Here is a 24,298-nt window from a genome sequence, read left to right as displayed (position 1 = left end):
CCAATTTTCTTACCCAAGCCAAATATTTGGGGTTTTTGTTTTGTGTTTTAGTTCACAGTAGTAGGCAAGACTGCTGTTATGCTAAGCCCATGGAATCAAATTCACAGACTGGTTCTGCTTAAAGGAACTCCTGCCGAAGCACAGGGCCTCAGTTTCCCTCTATGGAGATTTATTGGGAATAGCATTTTTAAACATCTTAGCCTCACATCCTCTTATACGTTTTTGAAATGATTTAGAACTCCAGAGGCTGTTTGTGAGGGTTCTAGCCATATTTTCACTATCAAAATTAAAACAGAAAAATGAAAAAGATTTATTTTAAATCACACACATAGGCACCTTTTGATAATCTGAAGGACAAGTGTGGCATCTGTTTATTTTTTATTTTATTTTATTTTTTGGTTTTTTGAGACAGGGTTTCTCTGTGTAGCCCTGGCTGTCCTGGAACTCACTCTGTAGAGCAGGCTGGCCTTGAACTCAGAAATCCACTTGCCTCTGCCTCCCAAGTGCTGGGATTAAAGGCACGCGCCACCACTGCCCAGCAACTGTTTACCTTTTTTTTTTTATCACCCCTTTAATAGCTGGTTGAATGTGATAGAGCTGGCTTCTTACATTTACTTCCCCATTTAATCCTTTGTGATACATCTAATCTTGGAAAATCTCCATTGTAGGGTTGTAGGGGAATCAAACCCCAAAGGGCAAATCACTTCTTTGTGCTTCTAGGGGAAAAAGTTTTCAACTTGTGATTTCGCTGAAAGTCCCTAGAGACTCACAGAGATTCCCGGGCTACTGACTAAGAAGACTTAACTTCAAAAGATGACAATCTATGGTTTTTCTGAGATATGGTAGTAGTTTTCAAAATACAATTTAGAAAACACACTCTTAGGAATTGTATCAAGGAATGTTACTGTAAGTTGGATACAACCTGCATAGGGGAAAATGTGAATCCTATGAATAAATTAGCATGGGAACTCTTAGAGTAAATTCAATATACTTATTTTGCTTTAGGACCTTTTAGATACTTCCATGTAATAATAGACCAGGTTGGCTTTGAACTCAGAAATCTGCCTGCCTCTGCCTCCCAGAGTGCTGTGATTACAGGTGTGTTCCACCACTGCCTGGCTGTAAATTTCTTAAGCTATAATATTACATAATGGTGTTTGGCTATAGTTTTTGGCCATTAACTGTATTTGTTTGTTATTTATTTTCAAGGTGTTTGTTTGTTGAGACAGGGTCTCACTATGTAGCTTTGTCTGTTCTGGAACTCCTTATGTAGCTAAGGCTGCCCTCCAACTCACAGAGATCCACCTATTTTAGCCTCCCAAGTGCTGGGATCAAAGGTGGGTGCCAATACACCTGGCTTCTAATTTATTTTTCGACTTAGCCTTGCTGTGTTTGCACATGAACTCTAGCTGGATCTTTGCAGTTGGGAGGTCACGGGTGTACAGTGTCCACAGGGATCAGTGACCGCATGATTAATAGTGGGGATTGGCTACTCAGACAGCTGTAGGCCACCAGCATGCCTTATAAAAATACAATTAGTATGGGTAGATGACAAATGTCTCCCATATTAGCTATTAGGTCTTGTTTTGAATAAAATTCTTTGAATTTATGTAACTAAGCTGATAGTCCATCTCAAACAGCCTCACTGTCAGAGGCCAGATCTGGAAAATTTAGGACTTTACTCCTTACAGACTGAAGGGGACATAAAATAATGTTTCTAGTGTCACCCTTTACATATACACGTGGAGAGTAGGAAGCATAGGCCAGCAGAGGGGGAGGGGAGGGGAAGGGAAGAGGAGGAGGGAGGGGAGGGGAGGGTGGGGTGGGGTAAGCGCCATCGAGCTGGGACAACACACAGAACAAGGCATGTCCCGTCTTTTCTTTTTCTTTAACTTTTCTTCATGGAACTGTTACAACTGTACAGTAAAATGCACGTGCTGGTCCAGCTTCCTTCTCAGTGACAAAACCCTGAAAAAGTTAACTTATAGAAAGAAATATTGACCTTGGCTCCCAGTTTCAAAGCCAGTGAGTACTTGGCTCCATTGTTTTGGGAACTGTGATGATGTTGTTTGCCATGTCTGTGGTGGGGTGGTACGTATGATAGATTGAAACTTTCCTCTTCATGGACAAGAAGGAAAGAGAGAGGAAGGGAGAGAGGGAGAGAGGGAGAAAGGGAGAGAGGGAGAGAGGGAGAGAGGGAGAGAGGGAGAGAGGGAGAGAGGGAAGGAACTCATGAGTTAACTTTTCTAACAAAGCCCTTCTTTAGACTCATTGAGATATGAGTTGGAGGGCTGGAAGGAGAGCTCAGCCGTTAAAGGCTCACAACCAAAAATATAAGAGATATGAATTGGATCAATTAATTCATGTGATTCAAACACTCCTGAGATAATCCCATCCCAAAGGCTCCATTTCTGATCATTTTATCTCTTTTTATTTTATGTGTATGTTTGCCTGGGGGGGTGGGGCGGGATGACAGCCTTTGTAACCATGTGAAGGGATGTCCTGGGGAAGAGAGATAGAATTTGTAGTGCATGGTGCCTAAAGGAGGCACAGAGGATTTTTTTTTCAGTCTAACATCGGGAAGGATGTTTTCCTTGTCTAAAGCAGGGATACGTGGTTGTGATTCCCACAGTTAGGACACTTTAGTTCTAAGCAACAGACACTGAATAGTTAAACACAGAAAGTGAGTGTGAAATTCATAGTCTAAGAAATGGCCAAGGAACTAGGCATGAGGAGGGAGGAAGAGAGCGCCCCCTCATGGCATTCCGAGGAGTGCAGTGATGGCTGCCCCCTCCCATCCCCACAGAAGAGAGTTAGTTGCGTGCTCTGGACTTGGTCTAAAGCCTGTTGATTATCAGAAAGGTCAGACGATATGCCAAGGTCATCTCCCAAGATGTCATCAGAAGCTGTTATTAGTATCAGAAGAAGCAAACACCCAGCGTCCCCCTCAGTCTTCACCCCTTTCTGTCCCACTTGCAAGGCAATTATTGTAATTTGTGTTTGTTTTTAGGAGAGGAGTTTCACTATGTTGCCCAGGCTAGCTCCAGGGTTCAAGCAATCCTCCTGTCTCAAAATTCCAAATAGTTGATATCATAGACTCCACCAGCTCAAGTTATTATGTTGATTAGAAATAATATCGAGGTGTCAGAGAGCTGTCTCAGCGGTTAAGAGCACTGACTGCTCTTTCAGAGGTCCTGAGTTTAATTTCCAGCAACCACATGGTGGCTCACAACCATCTGTAATGGGATCCGATGCCCTCTTCTGGTGTGTCTGAAGATAGCTACAGTGTACTCATGAAGATAAAATTAAACAAACAAACTTTAAAAGAAATTAAAAAAAAAAAAAGAAAAGAAAAGATGTCGGTCTCATCCAACTTATCTTTAAAAGTGATAAACACGCCCATCTGGATAGTTAACATTTTACTTAGCGGCACACGTGACAAGTCATAACCGTGTGATGAAATACGTGCTAGTCTGGGAACAGCACTTGCCTAGGAGACAGACAAGCTGATGGACTTACACATTCAACAAACAGGTATCGGGTGCCTATTAGGTGTCAAACTCTGCAGACACCCAGACTCACAAGCCACTGCAAAAATGGAAAGGTTAAATATTTGCCCATGTGGATGCAAAGGGCGAGTGCTGTGTGTGCTTCAAGGATAAAGTGGGTGGGGCTCACCAAGAGAGAATTCCTTCTAGGCCAAGTCCCACCCTAGCCCCGCCTACGGGTAATCTGACATTCCATCTGTCCAATCCTAGTCACCTTGTTCCGAGAGGCTCCACCTCAATCTAGACTCCTGGGCCCCTTTGCAGCTTCGTGCAACAGGTGGCGCCCCCAGAATAAGGACATTTTTGACCTGGGCCAGCAGCTGTCACCTGAGAAAGATTAAGATTCTCCCACCAGGCGACAAGGCTTGTTGTGCCCGAGACAGACACGACTCAGATTTCCAGCCTGAGGCAATTAACCCAGAGAAAAATGTGACACATCTCCTGGAGCATCTGCTGTGCAGCGGGCGGGCCCCACTGGCTCTGGCCTTTCCCAGAGCTTGGAAGGATTTCTGAGAAGGGAGGATCCTGCCACAGAGCCTCTGTGTTTTCCTGCTGAGGGGGTGTGCGAGTCCCCAGGTCAGGACCTCAGCCCTCAGCGTCCCTGCCCGGAATGCAAAAGGCTACAGTCACTGGGGAAAACCTGCGGAAGACCTACTGCAGAGTGTGCGTGGGTTTCTGAGATCCAGGCGCGGGCAATGGTGGCCTTGCACTGCACTAGGGAGGTCACGGCTCTGTGTCCTGGGGCGGGGTGGGAGGCTAGGTCCTGCTGATCCCAGGAGACATAGCTGCACGGACACACTAATCCGCTGTTTTAACACATAATCACTTCACACGCAGAGATTACCTGCCTCAGATTGCATTCATAGTTGGCTGGGTCTCCTGGCTTTAAAGGCTTTTAGTTCGCATTCTGGGGAGCATTGAGAGACCCAGACTCACAGATCTTAATCTCTCCAGCTGCCACTCACTCGCCATCAAGGTGTCTCTGTGGGTCCCTTTTCTCATCTGTACAAATGGGTTAAGCTGATCTAGACATATCTTTATTCTGTGGGTTAAAGGAGAGAATCTTTAGAAAGTTATGGGTTCTTCTGGACTGAGGGTCTCACATCCTCCTCTGGATGCTCCCCCAAGAAATTGTGGTTTGGTTCTTAAATCGGTTATAATCAGTCAGAAGGAAACTGAACTAATTGCTTGGGCAGACACTGGGGAAGCAGAGTGAGCCTGCTTATTTGCAGGGACTTATTAGCGATTTCCATAAGGATCCCCGTGACTCTAATGATTCCAGCAGGAGTTTGGAAAATGTTTTGAGCCAATCGCTCACTCAATAGGGAAACTGAGGCCCAGAGATGGGGAGGTAGTTTGCCCAAGTCCAGGCAGCTCAGAGGCAGCCCTGATATTCTTAGGCTGTTGCAAATTGGCTTCCCTGACCTGAACCTTCATCCTGGCTCCCCAAAACTCTGCCCCACTAAAACCAATTTTGGGATTCTGGACTTTGCCCCATGGGTTTGCTTCCTACTTCCCAAACATTCTGAGTTCCTCTAGTAAAGCCATGCCCTAGACCAGGTTTAGACTGGGAGAAGCAGGGGCCTCGGGAGTTAAAGAGTAGTCATGGGATGGCAAGGAATTTAGGGAGGTGAGATCTTCATGGGCATAGTGTACCTGATCTGTTTACAACTTGCTGTTAATAGACACCATTAATCATAGCCAACTGCAGCTGGCTCAGCCTGAGGAAGAGCGGTAGCCTGCCATCTTTGAGAGGAACAGACAGGAGGGAATATGGAGGAGGGGGCAGGTTCCTACAGTTACCATGGCACATGAAAACCAGTCCCTGAGGGACATGACATGAGGACACATGTACATAATTGGTGTCTTGCTCATCCCAGTCAGACCTCTACTAGTCCCAGCAAGAATGAGATACTAACACAATGTCTGGTAGACGCTACATGCTCAGTGGATATCTATATTTTTCTTTGTTAAAAGGTATTTATTGGCTTATGTTATGCTTACATTTAAGAAGTTACAGAGCTCTAGTCTGTAGGAATGAGGCCCTAGGTTTGATTCCTATCATTGCAAACAAACAAACAAACAACAACAACAACAACAACAAAAACAGAGCCTGGGGGCTGGAGAGATGGCCCAACAGCTAAGAGTGTTAGCTGCTCTTTCAGAGGATTCCCTCGAATTTGATTTCTAGCATCCATAGCAGGTTGCTCACAACCATCTGTAATCCAATTCCAGGACATCCAGCACTTTGGTCTCCATGGACTTCTGTCTTCACGTACATATATGCCTTTCTATACTTACAATTAAAAATAAGAATGAAAGTCTACTGCTGGAGAGATGGCTCAGCAGTTAAGAGCACTGACTGCTCTTCCAGAGGTCCTGGGTTCAATTCCCAGCAACCACATGGTGGCCTTCAACCATCTGTAATGGGATCTGATGCCCTCTGCTGGTATCTGAAGACAACAGTGTACTCATATACATAAAAAATAAAATCTTTTTTTTTTTAAAGAAAGTCTTTTAAAAAGTAAATAGAGCCTGAAATTTGGAAGGCCCTACCCTAAATATCAAGGGGCTATGGGAAGAGTTCACTAGTCTCAATTGCTAGTTACACAAAGGAATCCTACTGTGATTTTTCTCCCATTATAAGTATAACTGTCACTGGGTACTCTGAAAGGTCTTTCCTAGTAAGGGGACAATATGATACGAACAGCCAGGTCACTGGGCTTAAGATATCAGTCCCATGTCCAAGAGCATACATCTCTTTCTATGACCTCTGATGGTATCTATACTTCTCCAAGCCTTAGACACTCATGACACCTACCACTGAGATCCTAGACCCTTCTTGACCCATTAGGGTCAAGACCAGGACTCTGGCAGACTAGATTTCTAATACTCTAAAAACTATTACATATCTAAATATCTGGTTAGTACTGTTTATCCACTTAAAGAGATCTAGAATCACAGGAAACAAACCTTCAACATGTCTGTGAGGGATTTCCTAAATTAATTGAGGTGGGACAACCTAGGATAACTGTGGGTAGCGCTATCCTGTGGTCTGGGGTCCAGGCAAAAGCGAGCTAGACATTGGCTTTTCATCTCCTTCTGCTCTTGGGTGCAGGTACAATGTGACTACTTATGTTACTCGTGAGCCGTGAGGACTGGTTTGTGGGAAGAATGTGTGTGTATGGGGTGGGGGGATGGAACTTGGAGCTGAAAAAACACTAGAGTACCACAGGCTGAGCTTAGTAGGTTATTCAATGGGAGTTTCGAAGGCCAGGATGTTGGAAAAGATGTAGCTAGTGTGTGAGGAGGAGGGGGGTACCCATGAGGGAACCCTATTTCAAAGGGAAAGAGGAGTGTTGGGATCTGGACCATAGGCCATTTATGTGGCAAAGGACCTGGCTACATCTGCCTGTGTCCAGAGAACTTGACTGGGGCAGAATTTTAAAGCAAGCACCTAGTTGGGTTGGCAAAGAGAAGATAGCAACGGCACCCAGCAGTGGTGTGGTTGTTGTTCACTGCGCTTACACGGGCCTTCAGCTAGAGAGGGGGTAAAGATGGCAAGAATAGTGAGGAAACAAGGTATGAGACATGGGCCCCTTGGAGATGAGAGGGTGGCATTTAACATTGCAGACAAGACTGATGTTGAGCGAGAAGCTATTCTTGTTAAGGAAACTGGTCATCGTACGAAGCTGGGAAGATGAACCAAGTTAGAACAGAGATGGCAGGATGTTGGAGATGACAGGACCATGGGATGTCCGCCAAAAAAAGCTGTAGGGATGAAGTAACGCTGACCTAAGAAATAGGATACCTGTGTGCAGGCAAGGGGTTTGAAATTTTACTAAAGCCCTTTGGAATCTTTTCTCTCTTCCTCTTGTTTGTTTGTTTGTTTGTTTGTTTGTTTGTTTCAAGGCAAGCTCTCACTTTGTGGCTCTGGCTGTCCTGGAGCTCACTATGAAGACTAGGTTGGTCTTGAACTCACAGAAATCCACCCGCCTCTGCTCCTGAGTGCAGAGATTAAAGATGCCACGATGCGTGGCCTTTTGGAATCTAGATGATTATTCTATCAGGAGCTCCAGATAATGGACAGAATTCCCTGTTTGCCTGGCTGATATTTCTTGTTCTGGATTACTCCCTTCAGGAGTGGGAATTTTACTGTGTGCTGCTACAGAGGCTCACGGTTAAGACATTGCCTGAGTCTTAAAAAACGATTCTTCACTTTCACATTTGAACAATACCAGAACCGTTAAAGATGGAGAGAGCTGCTCTTTCAGAGACTTAATGCTAATGCTTAATGTTAAATGCTTGGCCCACATTGAGTGGCACTATCAGGAGGTGTGGCCTTATTGGAGGAGGTGTGGCCTGGTTGAAGTAGGTGTGTCCTGGTTGGGCTGAAGGGGCTGGGTTTGAAGTCTCAGAAGCTCAAGTCGGCCTAGTGGCTCACAATTCACTTCTGCTGCCTGCAGATCAAGATGTAGACCTCTCGGCTCCTTCTCTAGCACCATGTCTGCCTGCATGCTGCCATGTTTCCCACCATGATGAGAATGGGCTTAACCTCTGAAACTGTAAGCCAGCCTCAAATCAATGTTTAAATTTAAGAGTAAATTTAAGAGTTGCCATGGTCATGGTATGTCTTGAAACAACAATAGACACCCTAACTAAGACACAGAGGACCCAAGTTTGGGTCCCAGCACTCATGTTGGGTGGCCCATGACTTCCTGTAACTCTCTCTAGCCATGGGAAAGCTACTGCCTTCTTCTGACCTCCACAAGTACCTGCTCACAGACAGCATACCCTCACATGCACATATACAAGCCCATTAAAAAAAAACTCACAAAAGGACTGTGAGTGTTTATGAAGTTATAAACTCACATTATAGAATGTCCATGGGGGCAAGGGTTAGAAGGTTATCACTTAAAAGTGATGTTGTAGTCATCAAGTTGATGATCAAGTTGACAAGGAGTGGACTTACGGTTAATATTGATTATCAACTTGACAGGGTCTATAATTATCTGTCTGTGAGAGTTAGTTAAGGCTTGAAGACCCGCCCTTGAGGTGGATGGCACCATTTCATGGTCTTGGGTCCACGAAAGTAACACAGGAGAAAGCAAATAAAGCTTTGGTGCCCATTGCTCTGCTTTCTGGGTGCAGATGTATGTGACCAGCTGTGTCACACCTCAGCCGCCACGATTTCCCTGTCATGATGGATGATTTTGACCCTTGTACTATGGGTCAAAATAAACCTTTCCTTCCTTAATTTGCTTTTGTCAAGTATTTCCTCACACCCAGGAGAAAAGAAACAAATACACTGGTCTAGTGTTAAGGGGCTGGTAGGAAAAGACCCAAGATCTCAGGGTATTCTACCAGCCATACTCAGGGTGCACCTCAGGCAAACAGGGTGCTATTGGGATCCGTCACTTGTTGGAGGTCATGGGAAATTGTGTTATTTTTGTTATATAGCTATCTGTCTTTCCTATTTGTTTTTGTAGTGTTGGAGATTGAACCTAGGCCCCTTTGTACACTAGACGAGCATTCTGCTGCAGAGCATTTATTTACTCTTGACTCTAGAGCAAGAGCAAGTGAGTCTAAGTCAGGAGAAAGGACTTAATAACTTGGATGTGTTTAGTAGCTACTGTGATCTAGAACTAAGCAGCTACCAGCCACTCCTTAATGAATTATACAAATACCCATTTAGAACCCTCCAAACCCTATGAAGCAAATATTAGTATGCCCTGTTTTATATGCACTTATTACTTACTTTTCCCATTGCTGTGATAAAATAACAAAAACAACTTAAGGTAGGGAGGGTTTACTTTGGTTCAAATTTCAAGGATTCAGCCCATTATGCTGGGAAAGTCCTGACAGCAAGTGCGTGACGCCGATGGCTACATCGTACCAATGTCGGTAAGAAGAGAGCGATGAGCTCTCAGCTAGCATTTTCCGTTTTATACAGTCCAGGACTCAAGCCTAGGGAATGGCGCCGCCCACTTCTAGAATAGGTCTTCCCACCTGAATCAGCCTAATCAAGATCATCTCTCACAGGCACAAGTTTGCCTCTTAGAAGCTTGTCTTCTACATCTTGTCAAGTTCATAAGCAGTATTAACCATCACAACTATATAAAGTGATTTGCCGAGAATTTAAATTACATGGCAAAAATCATAGAGCAAGTATGTGGCAGAGCCAGGTTTCCAATCTCGACTCCACAGTCCACTCTCAGAGGCACCTAGAAAGAATGGGTCTGGAGCTTTCTACCCTAGGTGTGTGCAGCCCTCTCACAGAGGCCCCTGCAATTGATCACAAATAGACTTTATCTCCTGGGAGGATTCTGCCTTCTTCAGACTCCACTTGTTTCTCTTTCTATACCATCTAACAGTCTGGCCCATGCTGCCTGATTGAATTTGGCTATTGCACCAAGAGAGACTTGTACCAACTCTGTAGGATTAGGGGTGCTGAGCAGATAGCTAGTAGGAAAATAAAAAAAGCAATATTTGACAGGGGCTCTCTGCTTCACAGGTCACGGAATGTGGAGTCCTCTTGCTGGCCTCCCTATACCTCAGTACTTCTTGTCACCTGCCATCTCATAATATTTTGTCAGGCCTTTAAAGTGACCCTTGCATCATCCAGTGTCAACTCACACAAAGCCAGGAGTTAAGAGCCCAGGTCTCACTGTTCCTCAGAATGTCCTCTTGAACACCCAGTTGACAGCTTTCCTTTATAAAGGGGATTTGGCACAGGCAGTAAGGTGTTTGCTGCACTCGTATGAGCATGTGAGTTTGATCCCCTGTACCCATGTAGAGGAGCCAGGCATATCAGCCCCCACCTGTAATCCCCGAGCTGGAGAAGGGTGCCAGGAGGATCTCTGGGCTTGCAGGTCAGCCAATCTAGCTAAATCAGTAAGCTCCAGGTTCAGTGAGAGATCCTGTTTCTAAAATTAATGAGGATATCAATTGAAGAAAACTCCTAACACCAACCTCTGGCACCTGCATGGGCACACAATGTAAATCTCCCCAGAAGGCTCCTCAAGTTTCTTGTCCATGTGTTCCAAGGTTGACAGTTTATGAGGTCAGGACATTTGGTAAGATGGAGTTTCTGAGGCAGATTTTCAGGGATTTGTTGGGGGGGGGCACATACAAGGATCTAAAATACACAGTTTATCTAGCCCAGAGTTCTCCAAATTTCTCCCATGAAGCATCAGAGAGTGACTACTGTATGCAGACCACACTGGGTTTTGCAGTTGCGATGGAACATCCTGTACAATCAGAGAATGAATTACGATAGCCATACTTCTAGTTTTGAGTGAGTAAGTTTAGTAAATATATAGCAAACCAAAGTAAAAAAATAAATAATAGATGATGGATGAGATAGATAGATAGATAGATAGATAGATAGATAGATAGATAGATAGATAGATAGATAGATAGCAAACCTTCTTTAAGTCAATCAGTCAAAATATCCAGATGAAATCAACAAGGGACATCTCCTAAGACAATCATCTGGAATCCCCAGGCAGTCTAGAGTGTCTCCTGGGATGAAGCTTCCAAAGAAAAGAATGAACAGCAACAGATAGAGATAACCTCATCAAATGGTCCAACCTTAAACATCCAGCAGAAACCACCTGGGCCAGCTGAGGCAGTCCTGGTGGCTCTTTCTCCTCATGGCTGAACTTGACGGGACTCAGTCAGATTTCTCCCCTGATGCAGGCCTTTTTATATCACAGATAAACGATTGCAACCTCTGTTGGGAACAGTTTACCCTCTAGCTGCGTTCAAGGGGCACAGTGCTCTTGAACTAGCTTGCTGCCCACTTCCCTCCTGTCACGGTTTGAGGGGCATCCCCAGACTGGGCTCTGAAGTAGAGGAGGGATCATTCCTGCCTCCGGAGTCAGCTTCTCAGTGAGATCAGACAGCAATATGTGAATATAATACACATTACACAGAAACACAGCTATAGGTGATGTGAAAATGGCATAATTGGTCTGTGAGCTGTAGTTTCCTGCTCCCTGATAGAAGGTAATTCGGGATGGGAACTGTGTGGGCACTTTAGCAGGCTGCAGTGGTGCACCAACAGTTTCTGTGAATGATGCTAACTGGATAAGGTGCATCCTGGACGTGTACCAATAGGGAATCCTGCCTCTCCTACACATCAGAGACCATGAATAGACAGAAACCAGTGGCTAGGATGCTAGGATGCTGTTTCAAGAGTAAGGATCGCTGTAGATATTTAGGCAGCTATGTTCACCCCTGACCTGCTTAGACAGCTGCCTCTGGAGGGAAGGACAAACGCCTTATGCTCTGTGTTGGAGCTGACAACTTCACCACACCTTTTCTGATGCACTCCCTAGCTAGCTGTGGCTGGTGAGGAGCACAGTGATGAGGAGCACAGTGGTGAGGAGACCTGTGGTGAGACCACAGGTCTGGGGCCTGCTGATCACCTGCTGGGAAGTCTTGCTGGAGCAGAGCCTCGAGGGATCATCTCGAATGGCTGGACTTGCTTTGATTCCTTTGGAACACTCTGAAGCATCTACAACTCTGCCTCTTCCAACCTTGGCCCTTAGCTTAACCTTTTTATCCCTCCTGATCCTTCAGGAAGCTTCCCAGAATGCTCCCTTTCTGAAGTCTTCACTGGGGTCACTATGTCTGTTCCCATCAGATCTTCTGAGTCCTTCACCACTGTCATTGTCACACCCCTGGGATCACTGTCTCCTCTTGATGATTTTCTCTCTTCTCTCTCTCTCCCTGCCTTCATTCCTTCTTTCTTTTTCTATTAATGTGCATTGGTGGTTTGCTTGCATGTATGTTTGAGAGTATCAGATCCCCTGGAACTGGAGTTACAGACAGTTGTGAGCTGCCATGTGGGTGCTGGGAATTGAACCAGGAGCCTCTGGAAGAACAGCCAGTGTTTTTACCGCCGATCCATTTCTCCAGCCTTCACTGTCTCTCTGAATATTCTCCCAGGAGAGCAAATTGGACCCTAAACCATGTGAGGACAAGGACACCAACCCTTAGCACAATACATGGCACATGGCATTATTAAACGGTGTCAGTGTGTTTCCATAAATATCATAGCAATGTCTCCATTATGCTCCCTACAATGTCTCTAAGAAATATGAAGGAGCAGAGGCCCTTCCTTGTCATAGAACCAAACTCTCCCTTTTATCATTGGGAAAAGCTTCTGGTTTTCTCTGAGAGGGGTTTTCTCTCTCACTGTCCATTCAGATGACTCCAATTATAGTTAGGGTTCAGAGTTTCATGCTTTAACAACTTAAAGGAAGCCTTCAGCATCACCTCCCTCCATTGGGGAGGACATGGGCCAAGGTTGTACTCTAGAAGCTCAGGTGACATCCCTGGGACATAGCAATGTCTCCCATAAGGCAGGAAGAATACTGTCATGGAAACCTATCAAATGCTCCTAGACTGAGGGAAGGGCAGAGATGTCTGTTGAGCCTGGGACATAGGTGACACTGAGGACTTGGTGCCCCATCAAGGCTCTGCTTAATAACCATCTATGACAGGGAGGGGGAGGGGAGGAGAGATGTGTCCCCAGACTGCTCTGACTACCCCTCACCAAGCCTGTCCCTTATCTCTTCGCACACTAGCCCTGATCTCTTTTTACCTCCTCTTTTTTAGGCCCACCATAAGCAGCCATAAGTCCATCCCTTGTGCAGTATCAGGCTTGCTGCTTGGCATTACAGTCTTTGGTGAGATGACCTTTGATGTACTCTTGGGGGCAACCACAATGACCCATCCTGGCAGCTCAGCCAGACACGGTTGTGATCAAAGCAAGCCTTGGTTACAAGCAAAACATGTTTATTGGTATTAAAATGGATTGTAAACAAATATGACATTCTCTTTCTGTTCCCAAACCTCTGCCTCCTTGATCGGCCCTTGGATAGTGCTTGATTTTTATTTTTCCCCGGTTCCCTTTATCTCCAGAGTCTCCACAACTCCATGCCAGGGAAGAACCCCCTTCCCCCACACCCCGAGCAATCCCTGATGATTCCGGCTTCTTCTTTCTCCTCTCCTTACAGGTCATCCCTAGCAGAAAAGCTGAGCAATCAGCTCAGCACCCAGACAGCTCATTCATGGCCACAGTAAGAGATGCTAAATCTGTAGTCAGTCAATGGCAGCTGCTACGGGCCAGATCTGCAGGGTAGGTCTGTCTCAAGTTCTGAGATCAACTTTGCTGGGCGGCGAGCTTAGCCCCAGCACCTGTAGTCCGGGGTGTCCATGCTGACTCTCCTGCCCACCCCTTGCTGTGCCTCTGCTATCATTTGGTAAACATGTGACATGCTTAATCTGTTCTGATCTCTGCCCTTAAGGATCACATCTCCTGGCACAACCCTCAAGGCTGAGTAATTCCTGGGCAGCACCCAGGTTGAGGCACTGTGGGGGGACAGCAGAGACAGAAGAAGCCCTCATCCTTTGTTTAGGGCTTTTATGGGGATGGGGATGAGTGTGTAGGTGTGGCAAGATGTGCAGCCAATGCTCGTAGGATGCTAGGGAGGCTGGGGATGGACTGAAGAAGGAGACAAGCCGAGGGGAGCTGAGCCAAACGGTCTCTAACAGATGGGGCTTCACCAAGCTTTGAAAAACAATGCTTGACAGAAAGAGACACATTCAGGGCTCACACATGGCTCAGTGTCAGAAGGATTAGAATGCAGTACTTATAGGTTAGGCCGGAATAAAAATCAAAAGTACCAGGATTTTTTCTTTTAAGTTCAGATACTGAAGAAAAGTGAGGAGGAGGAGGCTGGGAGAGAGGACTTGTAATTATCATTTAAAGTATCATCATCGCCAGGCCTTTAATCCCAGCACTTGGGAGGCAGAGGCAGGCGGATTTCTGAGTTCGAGGCCAGCCTGGTCTACAGAGTGAGTTCCAGGGCAGCCAGAGCTACACAGAGAAACCCTGTCTCGGAAAACAAAACAAAACAAAACAAAACAAAAAAATTAAAGTATCATCATCACTGAAGACTAAATCTCCATGAAACCAAAGGGGCGTGCGTGCATGCGTGCGTACACATTCATACCCGCACTTAGTGAACAAAGTGTGGGTTTTTCTTGCATGAGTGAGCACAGCTGCGACACCACGAGCCCCTCAGAGTCCCCGCCCAGGACAGTGATCTAAAGTGACTGCCATGGCTAAGGATCACTAGCTGCTTTGGTTTAGGTTGGGGTTTTTTTTGTTTGTTTTTCGAGACAGGGTTTCTCTGTGTAGTCAGGTCTGCTGTAGGTCAAGGCTACCTTTGAAGTCTGCCTTTGAAGATCTGTCTGCCTCTGCCTCCGGAGTGCTGGAATTACAGGCCTGTGCCCTCTGCCTCCCCCCTCCCACCCCGGTCTCCCTTCCCTAACAGGATGACTAGTGTTGAAGCAAGAATCCACAGCATGTCTTTCAGTCAGGGGAGCGGCTCGACTTTCTGCCCCCTTTCTGTGGCTCCTTTGCCTCTCCTCCTGCAGACCCCAGCCACAGACTCCTCAGAAGCACACTCACATCTGCAGCGTGTCTCACCCTTACCAGCGCCCCTTCAACCCCGGTATCAATACCCTCACGTAGCCATTTCTTCCCTATCCAAGAGCTCCCAGGCTCAAGAGCAAGCTGGCGTGGAACTTGGATCCTTAGCGCCTAAGGAAGAACACACGCCCTCAGTTGCAGCCTTCAGAGTTCCTGCTGCAGACGGCCCCCGCTGAGCCCGTGAGCCCGCGTGGCTCATCTCAGTGGGGAGCAAGCATCTCCACCAACACCAGCCACGGGAAAAGCCGAGGCTCCATTTCCTCGTCTTTGGTCCTCAATCTTGTGACTTCCTACGCCAGCACGCTCTGCCACCCATCAATGGCACGCGATTTTTCAGGCCACTTGTGCAGGTTAACTTTGTATCAACTTAGCGCAAGCCAGGGGCATTTGGGAAGCGGTAATTTCAATTGAGAAAATGCCTACCTCTGATTGGCTTGTAGGCAAGTTTGCGGAGGGTGGGGGCATTTTCTTGATTAGTGATTGACATGGGAAGGCCCAGCCCACTGTGGGCGGTGCTACCCTAGGCAGATTGTCCCGGGTTGTAGGAGAATGCAGCTTGAGCAAGCCACGTGGAGCAAGGGAGTAAGCAGTATTCCTTCCTGGTTTCTGTTTTAGTTCCTCCCTCCTGGTTCCTGTCTTGCTTCTTGCCTTATTTCCCTTCATGGTGGACGGCGATAAAGAGTAAGCCAAATAAACCCTTTCCTTCCCAGGTTGTGTTTGCACATGGTATTTATTATAGCAATAGAAACCTGAGACTCTCGTCTCCCTTCTGCTTCTGTCTGTTTCTCTCACTCTCTGCCACCTTTGTCCACTGGCTGCAGCCGCATCCAGCTGACTCTAGCGAACCTGCATTGCTGTGGAGTCAGACCACTCGGGCTGAAAGGAAGGGTGGAGAAGAGGTCATCGATATGGAGGCCATTGGCACAGCTTGCCAAGATGCTGCCCAGATACAGCTTCCTTTACTATGGTGCTGAGTTAGACTCAGAGCAGGAAACTCATTGTCGAATATGATAAGCATGTGATCTTTGCCCCAGAGAACTCTTCATCAGCAGGTTAGACAATACCTACCAACAATGACTCCATTACTTATCGATAAGCTTGGCACGGCAGTAGATCTATGCCCGCACCCCACTCCCATGTACAGGGCCTGCTCTTCTGCCCATGCTGGTCCAGTCTCTTCTAGAAGGTGTAGGCTACAGACCTACGCTCCCTCCACCTACCTCTATCCATCTTATTTAGTCCAGAAGCTAGAGAGCTCCTTTCATAATGAGGTATATCTCATCATCCTTCTGCCCAAAACCCTGCAGAGGCTTTGCTTTGGCTTTCAGAGTCAGAGCCAGAGTCGTTTCTCTATTGGACCTGATAGTCTGACATGGCTACCATCAGCTTGTCTCTCCCACGAAACCCACTCACCCCCTCTCTGTTCAGTTAAGTCTCCTCATCCATTCATAGCTGGCAGGTGGTAAAGTGGGATTCAAACCTGAGGTCTGTCGGGTCCAAATGCCCACAGCCTTCCCACTGACGTTGTCTCTTTCACAAGTGGGGCATTATCATTGTGTTTAAGTCATGTGACTGGGAAATGTCAGAGACAAGTTTTGAACCCAGGTTCACATAACTGTAAAATCGTCATCATTTCTGAACATCCACAGTGTAGGTTGAGAAGTGATACCAGTTCAAGGCTCTTCGATCACAACAAGCTTTCTGCTATTTTAATTTTTACTTTGCTTGTGGTCTTGGTCTGTTTCAGCCAAAAATTGGTTTAAACTGATCTCAGGAAGTCAACCAGGAATGGAGAATTTGTTTATTAAATTCTTACGCCACCCAGGATATAAAGGTTGGTTTCTTTGCTATGCAGCTCAGGCTAGCCTGGAACTCACTATGTAGCCCAGTTTGGCCTTAGAGTCATGATATCTGTGACTATTGTTGACAGGTAGGCCCGATTAAAAAATAAATAAACATTTGAAATTGTACGGGGTTTTGTTGCTTTATTTTTCCATGCTGAGGGTCAAGCTATCCCTGTTTCCTACAGTAAAGGTGCCAAGGGAGGGCCAGGATAGAAGCTGAAGAAAACCTTCATACGGCTGTCTGTAGATGCACCATGAAGAGACACAGAAAAGTCAGCAGATGAGATAAGAGGGGAACCCATGAGACTCAGAGACCCATCCCTCATCCCTGTGGGTCAGATCCCACCGCGCACTGTGAGCAGATAGGGCTGAGAGGCCCTGAAAACTTCCTCCAGCATGGGAGATGAGAAGCACAATTAACCCCAGGAGAGACACGCAACCGTGAACATCAGTTCTTCAGGCGCTCAGTTCTGTGAGGCCACCACGCCGGCGCACTGCCAGGTGAGTCCTGATCAGAGGCACCAATCAGTCACCAAGCACCAAAGTCCCTTTCCGCCACGGGCATTAATAAGATAACGCTGGCTCCTGCCTGTCCCCTAGGGACAGGCGTTTAACAAAATTAGTTGACAGGTGGACCCCCAGGGCCTACTCTAAGTTAGCTGAGGAACTCCCTGAAATCAATCAATGCAGGCTGGCCAGCTGGCCAGTGCAGCAGTCAGGGGTATCACAGAGCTAAGCAAGGACTTCCTGCCGTTGACAACCAGCACTAACAGTAACCCTCTACTGATGAAAGATGCTCAAAGGCTCTCTCTCTCTCTCTCTCTCTCTCTCTCTCTCTCTCTCTCTCTCTCTCTCTGTTTTGTTTTATATGGTCGAGGCCCGGCCCAGAGAGGAGAGCCTGTGTGCTTGGCTCCACCCCCAGCAGTCCTGCATCTCCAGTTGATGCTCATGCTACCCTTACTCCCCCTTATTCTCAATTCTCTGCCTACAACAGGGACAGGAATCCCACCTCCTGGGGCGTGTGCCACACTTATGTGACACTGCCACTCAGGACACTTAAAAACCACAATACTTATTTACTTATTTATCACTTTGGGAGGTGTGCTTCAGCACTTGTGTGAGGTCAGAGGGCAACAAGCAGGAGTTGCTTCTCTTCTTGCATCATGTGAGTTCTGGGGGATTTGAACTCAGCTCATTAGGCTTGGCAGCAATCACCTTTACTCCCTGAGTCATTTTGCCAGCCCTCCATTAGAATACTTAGCTATTGACCTATAATAGCCTTCAGATCTACCCCACCTTGTCATCGTTCCCTGAACTCTGAAAACAGGTCCAACCTTCTCCAGAATGTTGGGTTTGACTCCTGTGAAAGAGACCCAACATCCATTTCGAGTCTTGATTGAGAAATGAAATGGGCGGTAATCAGTTGTAGTGAGGGCACATGCTAAGAATGAAAGGACTCAATGGACTGTGAAAGGGGCTTGCTTGTAGAGCTAGCTCTGCAACACTTCTTGGTCTCGAGTCTTTGCTGATCTTTGCTTCATTAAGAGAGAACTCTTTCTAGAGTCCCTGGTGGTCCTAATCGTCCTACTGACTCTAACCATTTCAGCCTGGCTGTTCCTGCTAGATCACACCCACCGCTGCTGCTATCCCAACACTACTGAACCAACTGCTGGTTTATCTGTGAAATGTTTGTGAGTGGACTGAGCTGCCACTGCTGACCTGTGAACTGAACTGCTTATTTCCTGACAACCCAGATGGGATTTGCTCCAAAGAACAAGTTCTAAACAGTTCTACTTTCCCAGAATTCTAATAACCTTTCCTTTCCATTACCTCTGGTGGGTGGTGGGCTAGAAAGTAGCTAAAGCATTTAAGAACCATTATTAAAACTATAGTTGAGAAAATTTTAACCCTACACACACACACACACACACACACACACACACACACACACACACACACGGCAGTCTTGTTATACAGAGCTGTAACAGGGACCTTCTCCCCTTGAACCTCACAGTTACAGGCGGGTCTCCTAAGTGTCTCCATACATAACAATCCCAGAGTCACCTTGCAGAAACTATTCTTTCATGCCAAGTTAGAGTCAGGCATGCCACATAGAAACATGCTTGTTAGTGCCTTTGTTTCTGTTTCTGTTTCTGTTTTAACTCAACACAAGCCAAAACCGTCTGGTAAGAAGGAAGTCAACTGTGGAATTGCCTCCATCAGACTGGCCTGTGGGCATGTCTGTGAGGCATTTTGTTCATTAATAATTGATTTTGGAAGGTCAGCCCACTGTGGGTGGTACCACTCCCAGGCAGGTGGGTCTGGGCTGTATAAGAAATCAGGTTCAGCAGGGCATGAAGAACAAGCCAGTAAGTAGCACTCCTCCCTGATCTCTGCTTTGGTTCCTGCCTCCTGGTTCCTATCTTGAGTGCTTGCTTCAATTCCCTTCATAATGGACTATGACTTTTAAACCAAATAAACCCTTTGTGCCTCCAGGTTGTTTTTGGTCAAGGTTTGATCAAAGCAGCAGAACCTTAACTAGAACAGAAACTCTCCAAGTTTTCTGTTTTCTCCAAGAACTATTTCCAACTCAATGAACAAGACACAATCCCTCTTGAATAGGCTTCTACTTCAAAGTGAGAAGAGGCACCATCAGCACGGGGCCTCATTTAATTTTCTTACATGGATAAGATCATCGGAATGGCAAGGGCTCCGTTACCTTGCATTGACTACCAAAGCCCACACTGAAGCTCCGAAAATGAGTGGGCTAAGCAGAGGCAGCATTGTGCAAGCATCTTTCCTCTAACCCATGGTGGAAAGAGAACAATCAAAGGAGATAACAAGAGACCACAGCACCAAATGCCTTGCACAGTTACACACTGTGCATGTTTAATGCATTTTAGTTCCATCTTGGCTTCAGAGAATAGCTGTCAGAGTTAACTACAGCAGCAACAGATGCTTTCCCCAGGTGACCGACAGTGGGATTGCGTCTCCTCAGACAGCAAGCCTTTGGCATCCCACGTGGGAATTAGAGAACTATCTTTTTGATCATGGAAGGGTCCTCCTGTCTTCCAACTCTTGAGGGAGGGTGCTGTCCTTGAATTTCTTAGTCAGGGGATTTAACTCCCAATGGCATAGCTTCCCCAAAACATAAGAAACCCAGTCTTTCCTAGCCAGCTCCCTGCTGAGCCCTTAGCCTAAGTCTCTGGTACCCAACACTAGCCAGAGCTCCTGAGCCAAGCCACTGGACAGGAATAGGGTTTCAACCTGATCTTTAATACCAGCTGCCTGTGGCTAGTCTGCTGGGAATCTGGGAAATTGGTGCCAGAGGAAAAACAACTGATCCTAAGGGAGAAGCCATGGTGGAGGCCGGGGATTGGGTCATGGAATCTCTCTCCCAGGATCCTGGGTCCCACCTGGTCAGCAGGAGTAAAAGTTCCCAATGACAACACATGCTCTAGGCCTCATTATTCACATCAGGTCTATCAGTCCACAAGCTTCAAACCTTCCCTATATGTGTATCCAGGGGTTGGGAGTCCTTATCCTTACCCTTGGTGCTCCCAGGCTGTTACAGAGGATGTTGCCTCTACCTTCAGGATTGTCAAGCCAATAGATGGAGACAGGGCAGCATACCTAGGGGCTCTTTCTAAGACAGTATATTTTATTTCTCTGCTTATGCACCTCTGTGACTTCTTAGGCATTCTCAAATGAATACCAAATGCCACCGCAAAGTACAGAGGACACCTCACAACCTTCCTTATGACGCCCAAAAGATAGATGCAGCATTGAGCCCTTTCCTATTCTGGAGGAAGAAAGCTTGAGGCTCCTATATGGTATCTATTAAGCAAGTGGTTGACCAGGACTCTCTTCTTTATAAACGAGCTCTTCTGTCCTGGGTGGGACAGGGAAAGAGCACATAACCTCTCTTCATTCCTCGGTCTCTAGCCTAGGACAAGGCTCTGTTAGTGAAGATGCCCTAGGGGTACAGTTTTGTCCAAGGACAGAGAAGTACTTTGTGTCCCTTGTGATATTCCCAGGACTGAGGGAGACAGAGCATGCCTCTAGGACCGTCCTGAGACATGAAACTCAAGTGAATGGATACAGTCATGTGGAAATGTCACTTGATATGAGGATCACAGGGCAAGGACAGTTAGCCTTTCAGACAGGAGGTAGAATGAAGTCAGGAGACAGGTCAGCTTGGTGAGTTGGAGAAGTCAGGCGAGGAGGGGGCCAATGGGCAGAAAGGCCTTGAACGCTATCCAAAGCTTATATTTGCTGTACACTGGATCCTCGTGGTGGGGGCGGGAAGAGAGACTCCTTTGCAAACTTAGCCCTGGTGGAGTTTGTTTCTAATGGTCTGTCAGGATGGTCTGCTGATTCCAGGGGTCAAGGTTCCTAGGTCCCCACTCTTCGCTTTGGCTGTTTGTTTTGTTTTGTTTTGTGTATTTATTTTTGAGACAGTGTCTCACTAGTTCTGGCTATCCTGAAACTCACTCTGTAGACTAAGCTGGCTTGAACTCAGAGATCCCCCTGCCTCTGACTGCTCTGTGCTGAACCATCAAGCCCAGCACCGAGCTGCCCCACCCTTATCTGCCTCGGGTTCACTTGAGTTTCACTCAGTTCATCCAAATGGCCTCAGCGCTTCTTACTCAGCGTCCCAAGCTCCTCTGGATCTAGTCCTTCACCTAATAAAGCTTGCTTCAGGGGTAATTTAGCTAAGACCTGGGTGAGGATTCCAGGAGACTCCAGCAGTGCCCCCAGGTAGCTTCCTCCTTCATCTCTTGGCCTCCCAAAGCCTCTTGCTGGGAGGCTGATGGACCAGAATAACAGCCATGTGGTTGCCATGGGCATGTCACATGGTTGCCATGAGGTCAGAGTGGGCTCCGCCCTCATCCCAGTTCTAGGGGAAGATGGTTCAAGGGCACCTTCCCAATAGGCTTGTTCCTCTTGCATCCTGGTCATGGTGAATGGGACCTGGCTGATAGTTTGGTCATGGAGAAGGGAAAGATGGCCTCCTAGGAACCCTAGAGGCCCGCCCTCCTGCTTCCTGCCCAGGGGGAACCTCTTCTGGTGTTGATGTGGGCGTGCTTCCCCCAAGAGCCCACAACACCATTTTCAGTGGGTTCAGAGAAGCCAGTGACAGGAGTGAAGGACAGGATGCTCACTTCCACCTGTCACCAGCATCCCTGTATCACCCCACAGGTGGGAACCAAGAATTAAGCACCAAATAAATCCTGTCACAATCCATGCACAGTTACATGGTAAGGCAGTTTGCATTCGTGAGTTAAATGGAAATATTTATGATCATTGTCCATTTGTAAAGAAGGCTTAAAAATTGCAGTAGCTAAAGCCTTCTCAACTAGTGATAATTCCTGGTATAGTTCCCACCCCCAACCCCTTAGTTTTGGCCAAGGATGGAACTCAGGGCCCTGTACATGCTAGGCAAACTCTTCAATACCGAGCTGCATGTCTAGTCTACTTTAGGAGACTTCTTTAATGATGGGTTCACCACCAGACATGGAAAATGGAAGCCCTTTATCTTTTTATCTACTTTTCAAGGTTCTGAATATCTGGTCCAGTGGCAAGAGCAGAGGGACCCAGTTGCTTCGTTCACATTCCTAGCGGTGGGACAGTAGGGATGTGGATTAATCACACAACCTCAATGCTTCCTTCTCTGCAGATTGGAGGTAATACATGTCTATTTCATGTAGGCTACATGAAGTAACCAGTGTAACGACTGTCACACATGCACTTGGGGACATTGCACTGAGCTGTGATTTTATAGGGATGGGCAAGGGTCTCAAAAAAGGACCCACTGTACAACATCAACAATGGTAGCAGCAGAGATGGTTCATGCCCTGTGTAGCAGGGGGAGAACAAATTCCATCCTCGGCTTGAAGGACGTGGAGAGAAGCAGGTTTCCAGAATGACTTGATCCCAACCAGGAGATGCACATGTCTGCTTATCACTTCTCTCTGCCCAATCCTGATACCTGTCCCAGAAAAGGAGCAATAACTGCATTAGACCCTCAGAATTCTACTCAAGAGTGTCACTTGGCTGTGGTCCAGAACCACTCACCAGCTGTGTGATCTTTGTGCCTTGGTTTCCTCTTGTCTTAAGAATTAATTGTGAAAAGAAAAAAAGAAAAAAAAAGAATTTGTTGTAAAGTGTTAAATTAGTTAATATGTTTTAAAATTTTTAACTTGTATTTGCCTGTGTTGTGTTGTGTAGCCATACATTTATGGGGGCGGGGGGATCATGGAGGCTGGAAAAGAGCATTAGACTCCTCAGAGTTGGAGTTACAGATAGTTGTGATTCATCATATGTAGGTGCTAGGATACAAACTCCAACCTTCTTCAAGAGCAGCAAGCACTCTTAACCACAGAGTCCATCTCTCCAGCTCCTAGATAATATATTTGAAGATGCAAAGGACTTCTTGGCATGCAGCAAGAGTTCTATGAAAGTCAAATAATGTCCTTTTCTTGTTGTTGATGCCCTATGGGGTCCTGTCCAGCTCTGATCTTCTGTGACAGTCTGCACTGTGCTAATAAACCACCCACAGCAGATTCACCACTTCTGTAAACAAGAGCAGGGACCCTTCCCCAACCTCTCCTTTTGGGGGCGAAGGCCCCCCTCCCTGAAGCCCTGAGGTCAGCGAGGCTTGCTTGGCAAGGCCCTTTTAGTTTCTCTCTTGCAGCTTTGTAAGTATGAGAATGTCCTTGGGGTCCCCAAGGTCTTCATTCCTTTGGAGCCACATGGGATTCATTACACCAAAGTTGGCTTGGTGCTGGGCTCGACTGAGACAGGGAGACACGTTGCCCTGAAGTGGAGCTGGGAGACTGGAAAGGGAAGATGGTTCTCCGGAAGTGGCAGTCCTAGAAGCATCCCTGACAATGACCTCGGGAGGACAAGTGTGAGACTCTGGGGATGATGTTGTTTTCTTTTTCTTTTATTTTTTATTCGATATATTCTTGATTTACATTTCATATCAGCCCTATTTATAATATCCAGAAGCTGGGAAGAAGCCAGATGTCCCTCAACAGAGGAATGGCTACAGAAAATGTGGTCCATTTACACAATGGATGATGATGTTTCATCAGCTCTCCTAACCCAGACTTCCCAGGAGAAGACTGTGGTGAGAGGAGTCTTGAGTAAGAACGCAGGCCCTATCCCATGATGTCATCTGCATAGGGAATGAATGCATTTTTTTTAACTTCTCATGAGAATCCAGCCATGCCCTTGTGTGTGTGTGTGTGTGTGTGTGTGTGTGTGAGAGAGAGAGAGAGAGAGAGAGAGAGAGACAGACAGACAGACAGACAGACAGACAGACAGACAGACAGAGACAGAGAGACAGAGACAGGTGCTTTGTGCTTTCAAGCCTTTACTTAAAACCATGA

At 46.6% G+C, this 24,298-nt stretch overlaps 2 protein-coding genes across 2 annotated transcripts in view; one reads left to right on the top strand and one right to left on the bottom strand.

Annotated features, from left to right (window-relative positions):
- Window positions 1-24,298, bottom strand: part of Tmem9 (transmembrane protein 9) — a 678,246-nt gene that overhangs the window by 21,991 nt on the left and 631,957 nt on the right. The gene's annotated exons all lie outside the window — the stretch shown is intronic.
- Igfn1 (immunoglobulin like and fibronectin type III domain containing 1) overlaps window positions 23,980-24,298 on the top strand; it is a 47,443-nt gene continuing 47,124 nt past the window's right edge. The window contains exon 1 of the mRNA XM_052201070.1: window positions 23,980-24,036. Within this exon, the coding sequence (XP_052057030.1) occupies window positions 23,980-24,036 (57 nt within the window). The remainder of the gene's footprint in view (window positions 24,037-24,298) is intronic.

The sequence above is a fragment of the Apodemus sylvaticus genome, chromosome 12 (assembly GCF_947179515.1).
Source record: "Apodemus sylvaticus chromosome 12, mApoSyl1.1, whole genome shotgun sequence".
In the NCBI taxonomy this organism is placed as follows: Eukaryota; Metazoa; Chordata; class Mammalia; order Rodentia; family Muridae; genus Apodemus; species Apodemus sylvaticus.
The sequence above is the reverse complement of the archived record's forward strand: the minus strand, read 5'-3'. Positions and strand labels throughout refer to the sequence as shown.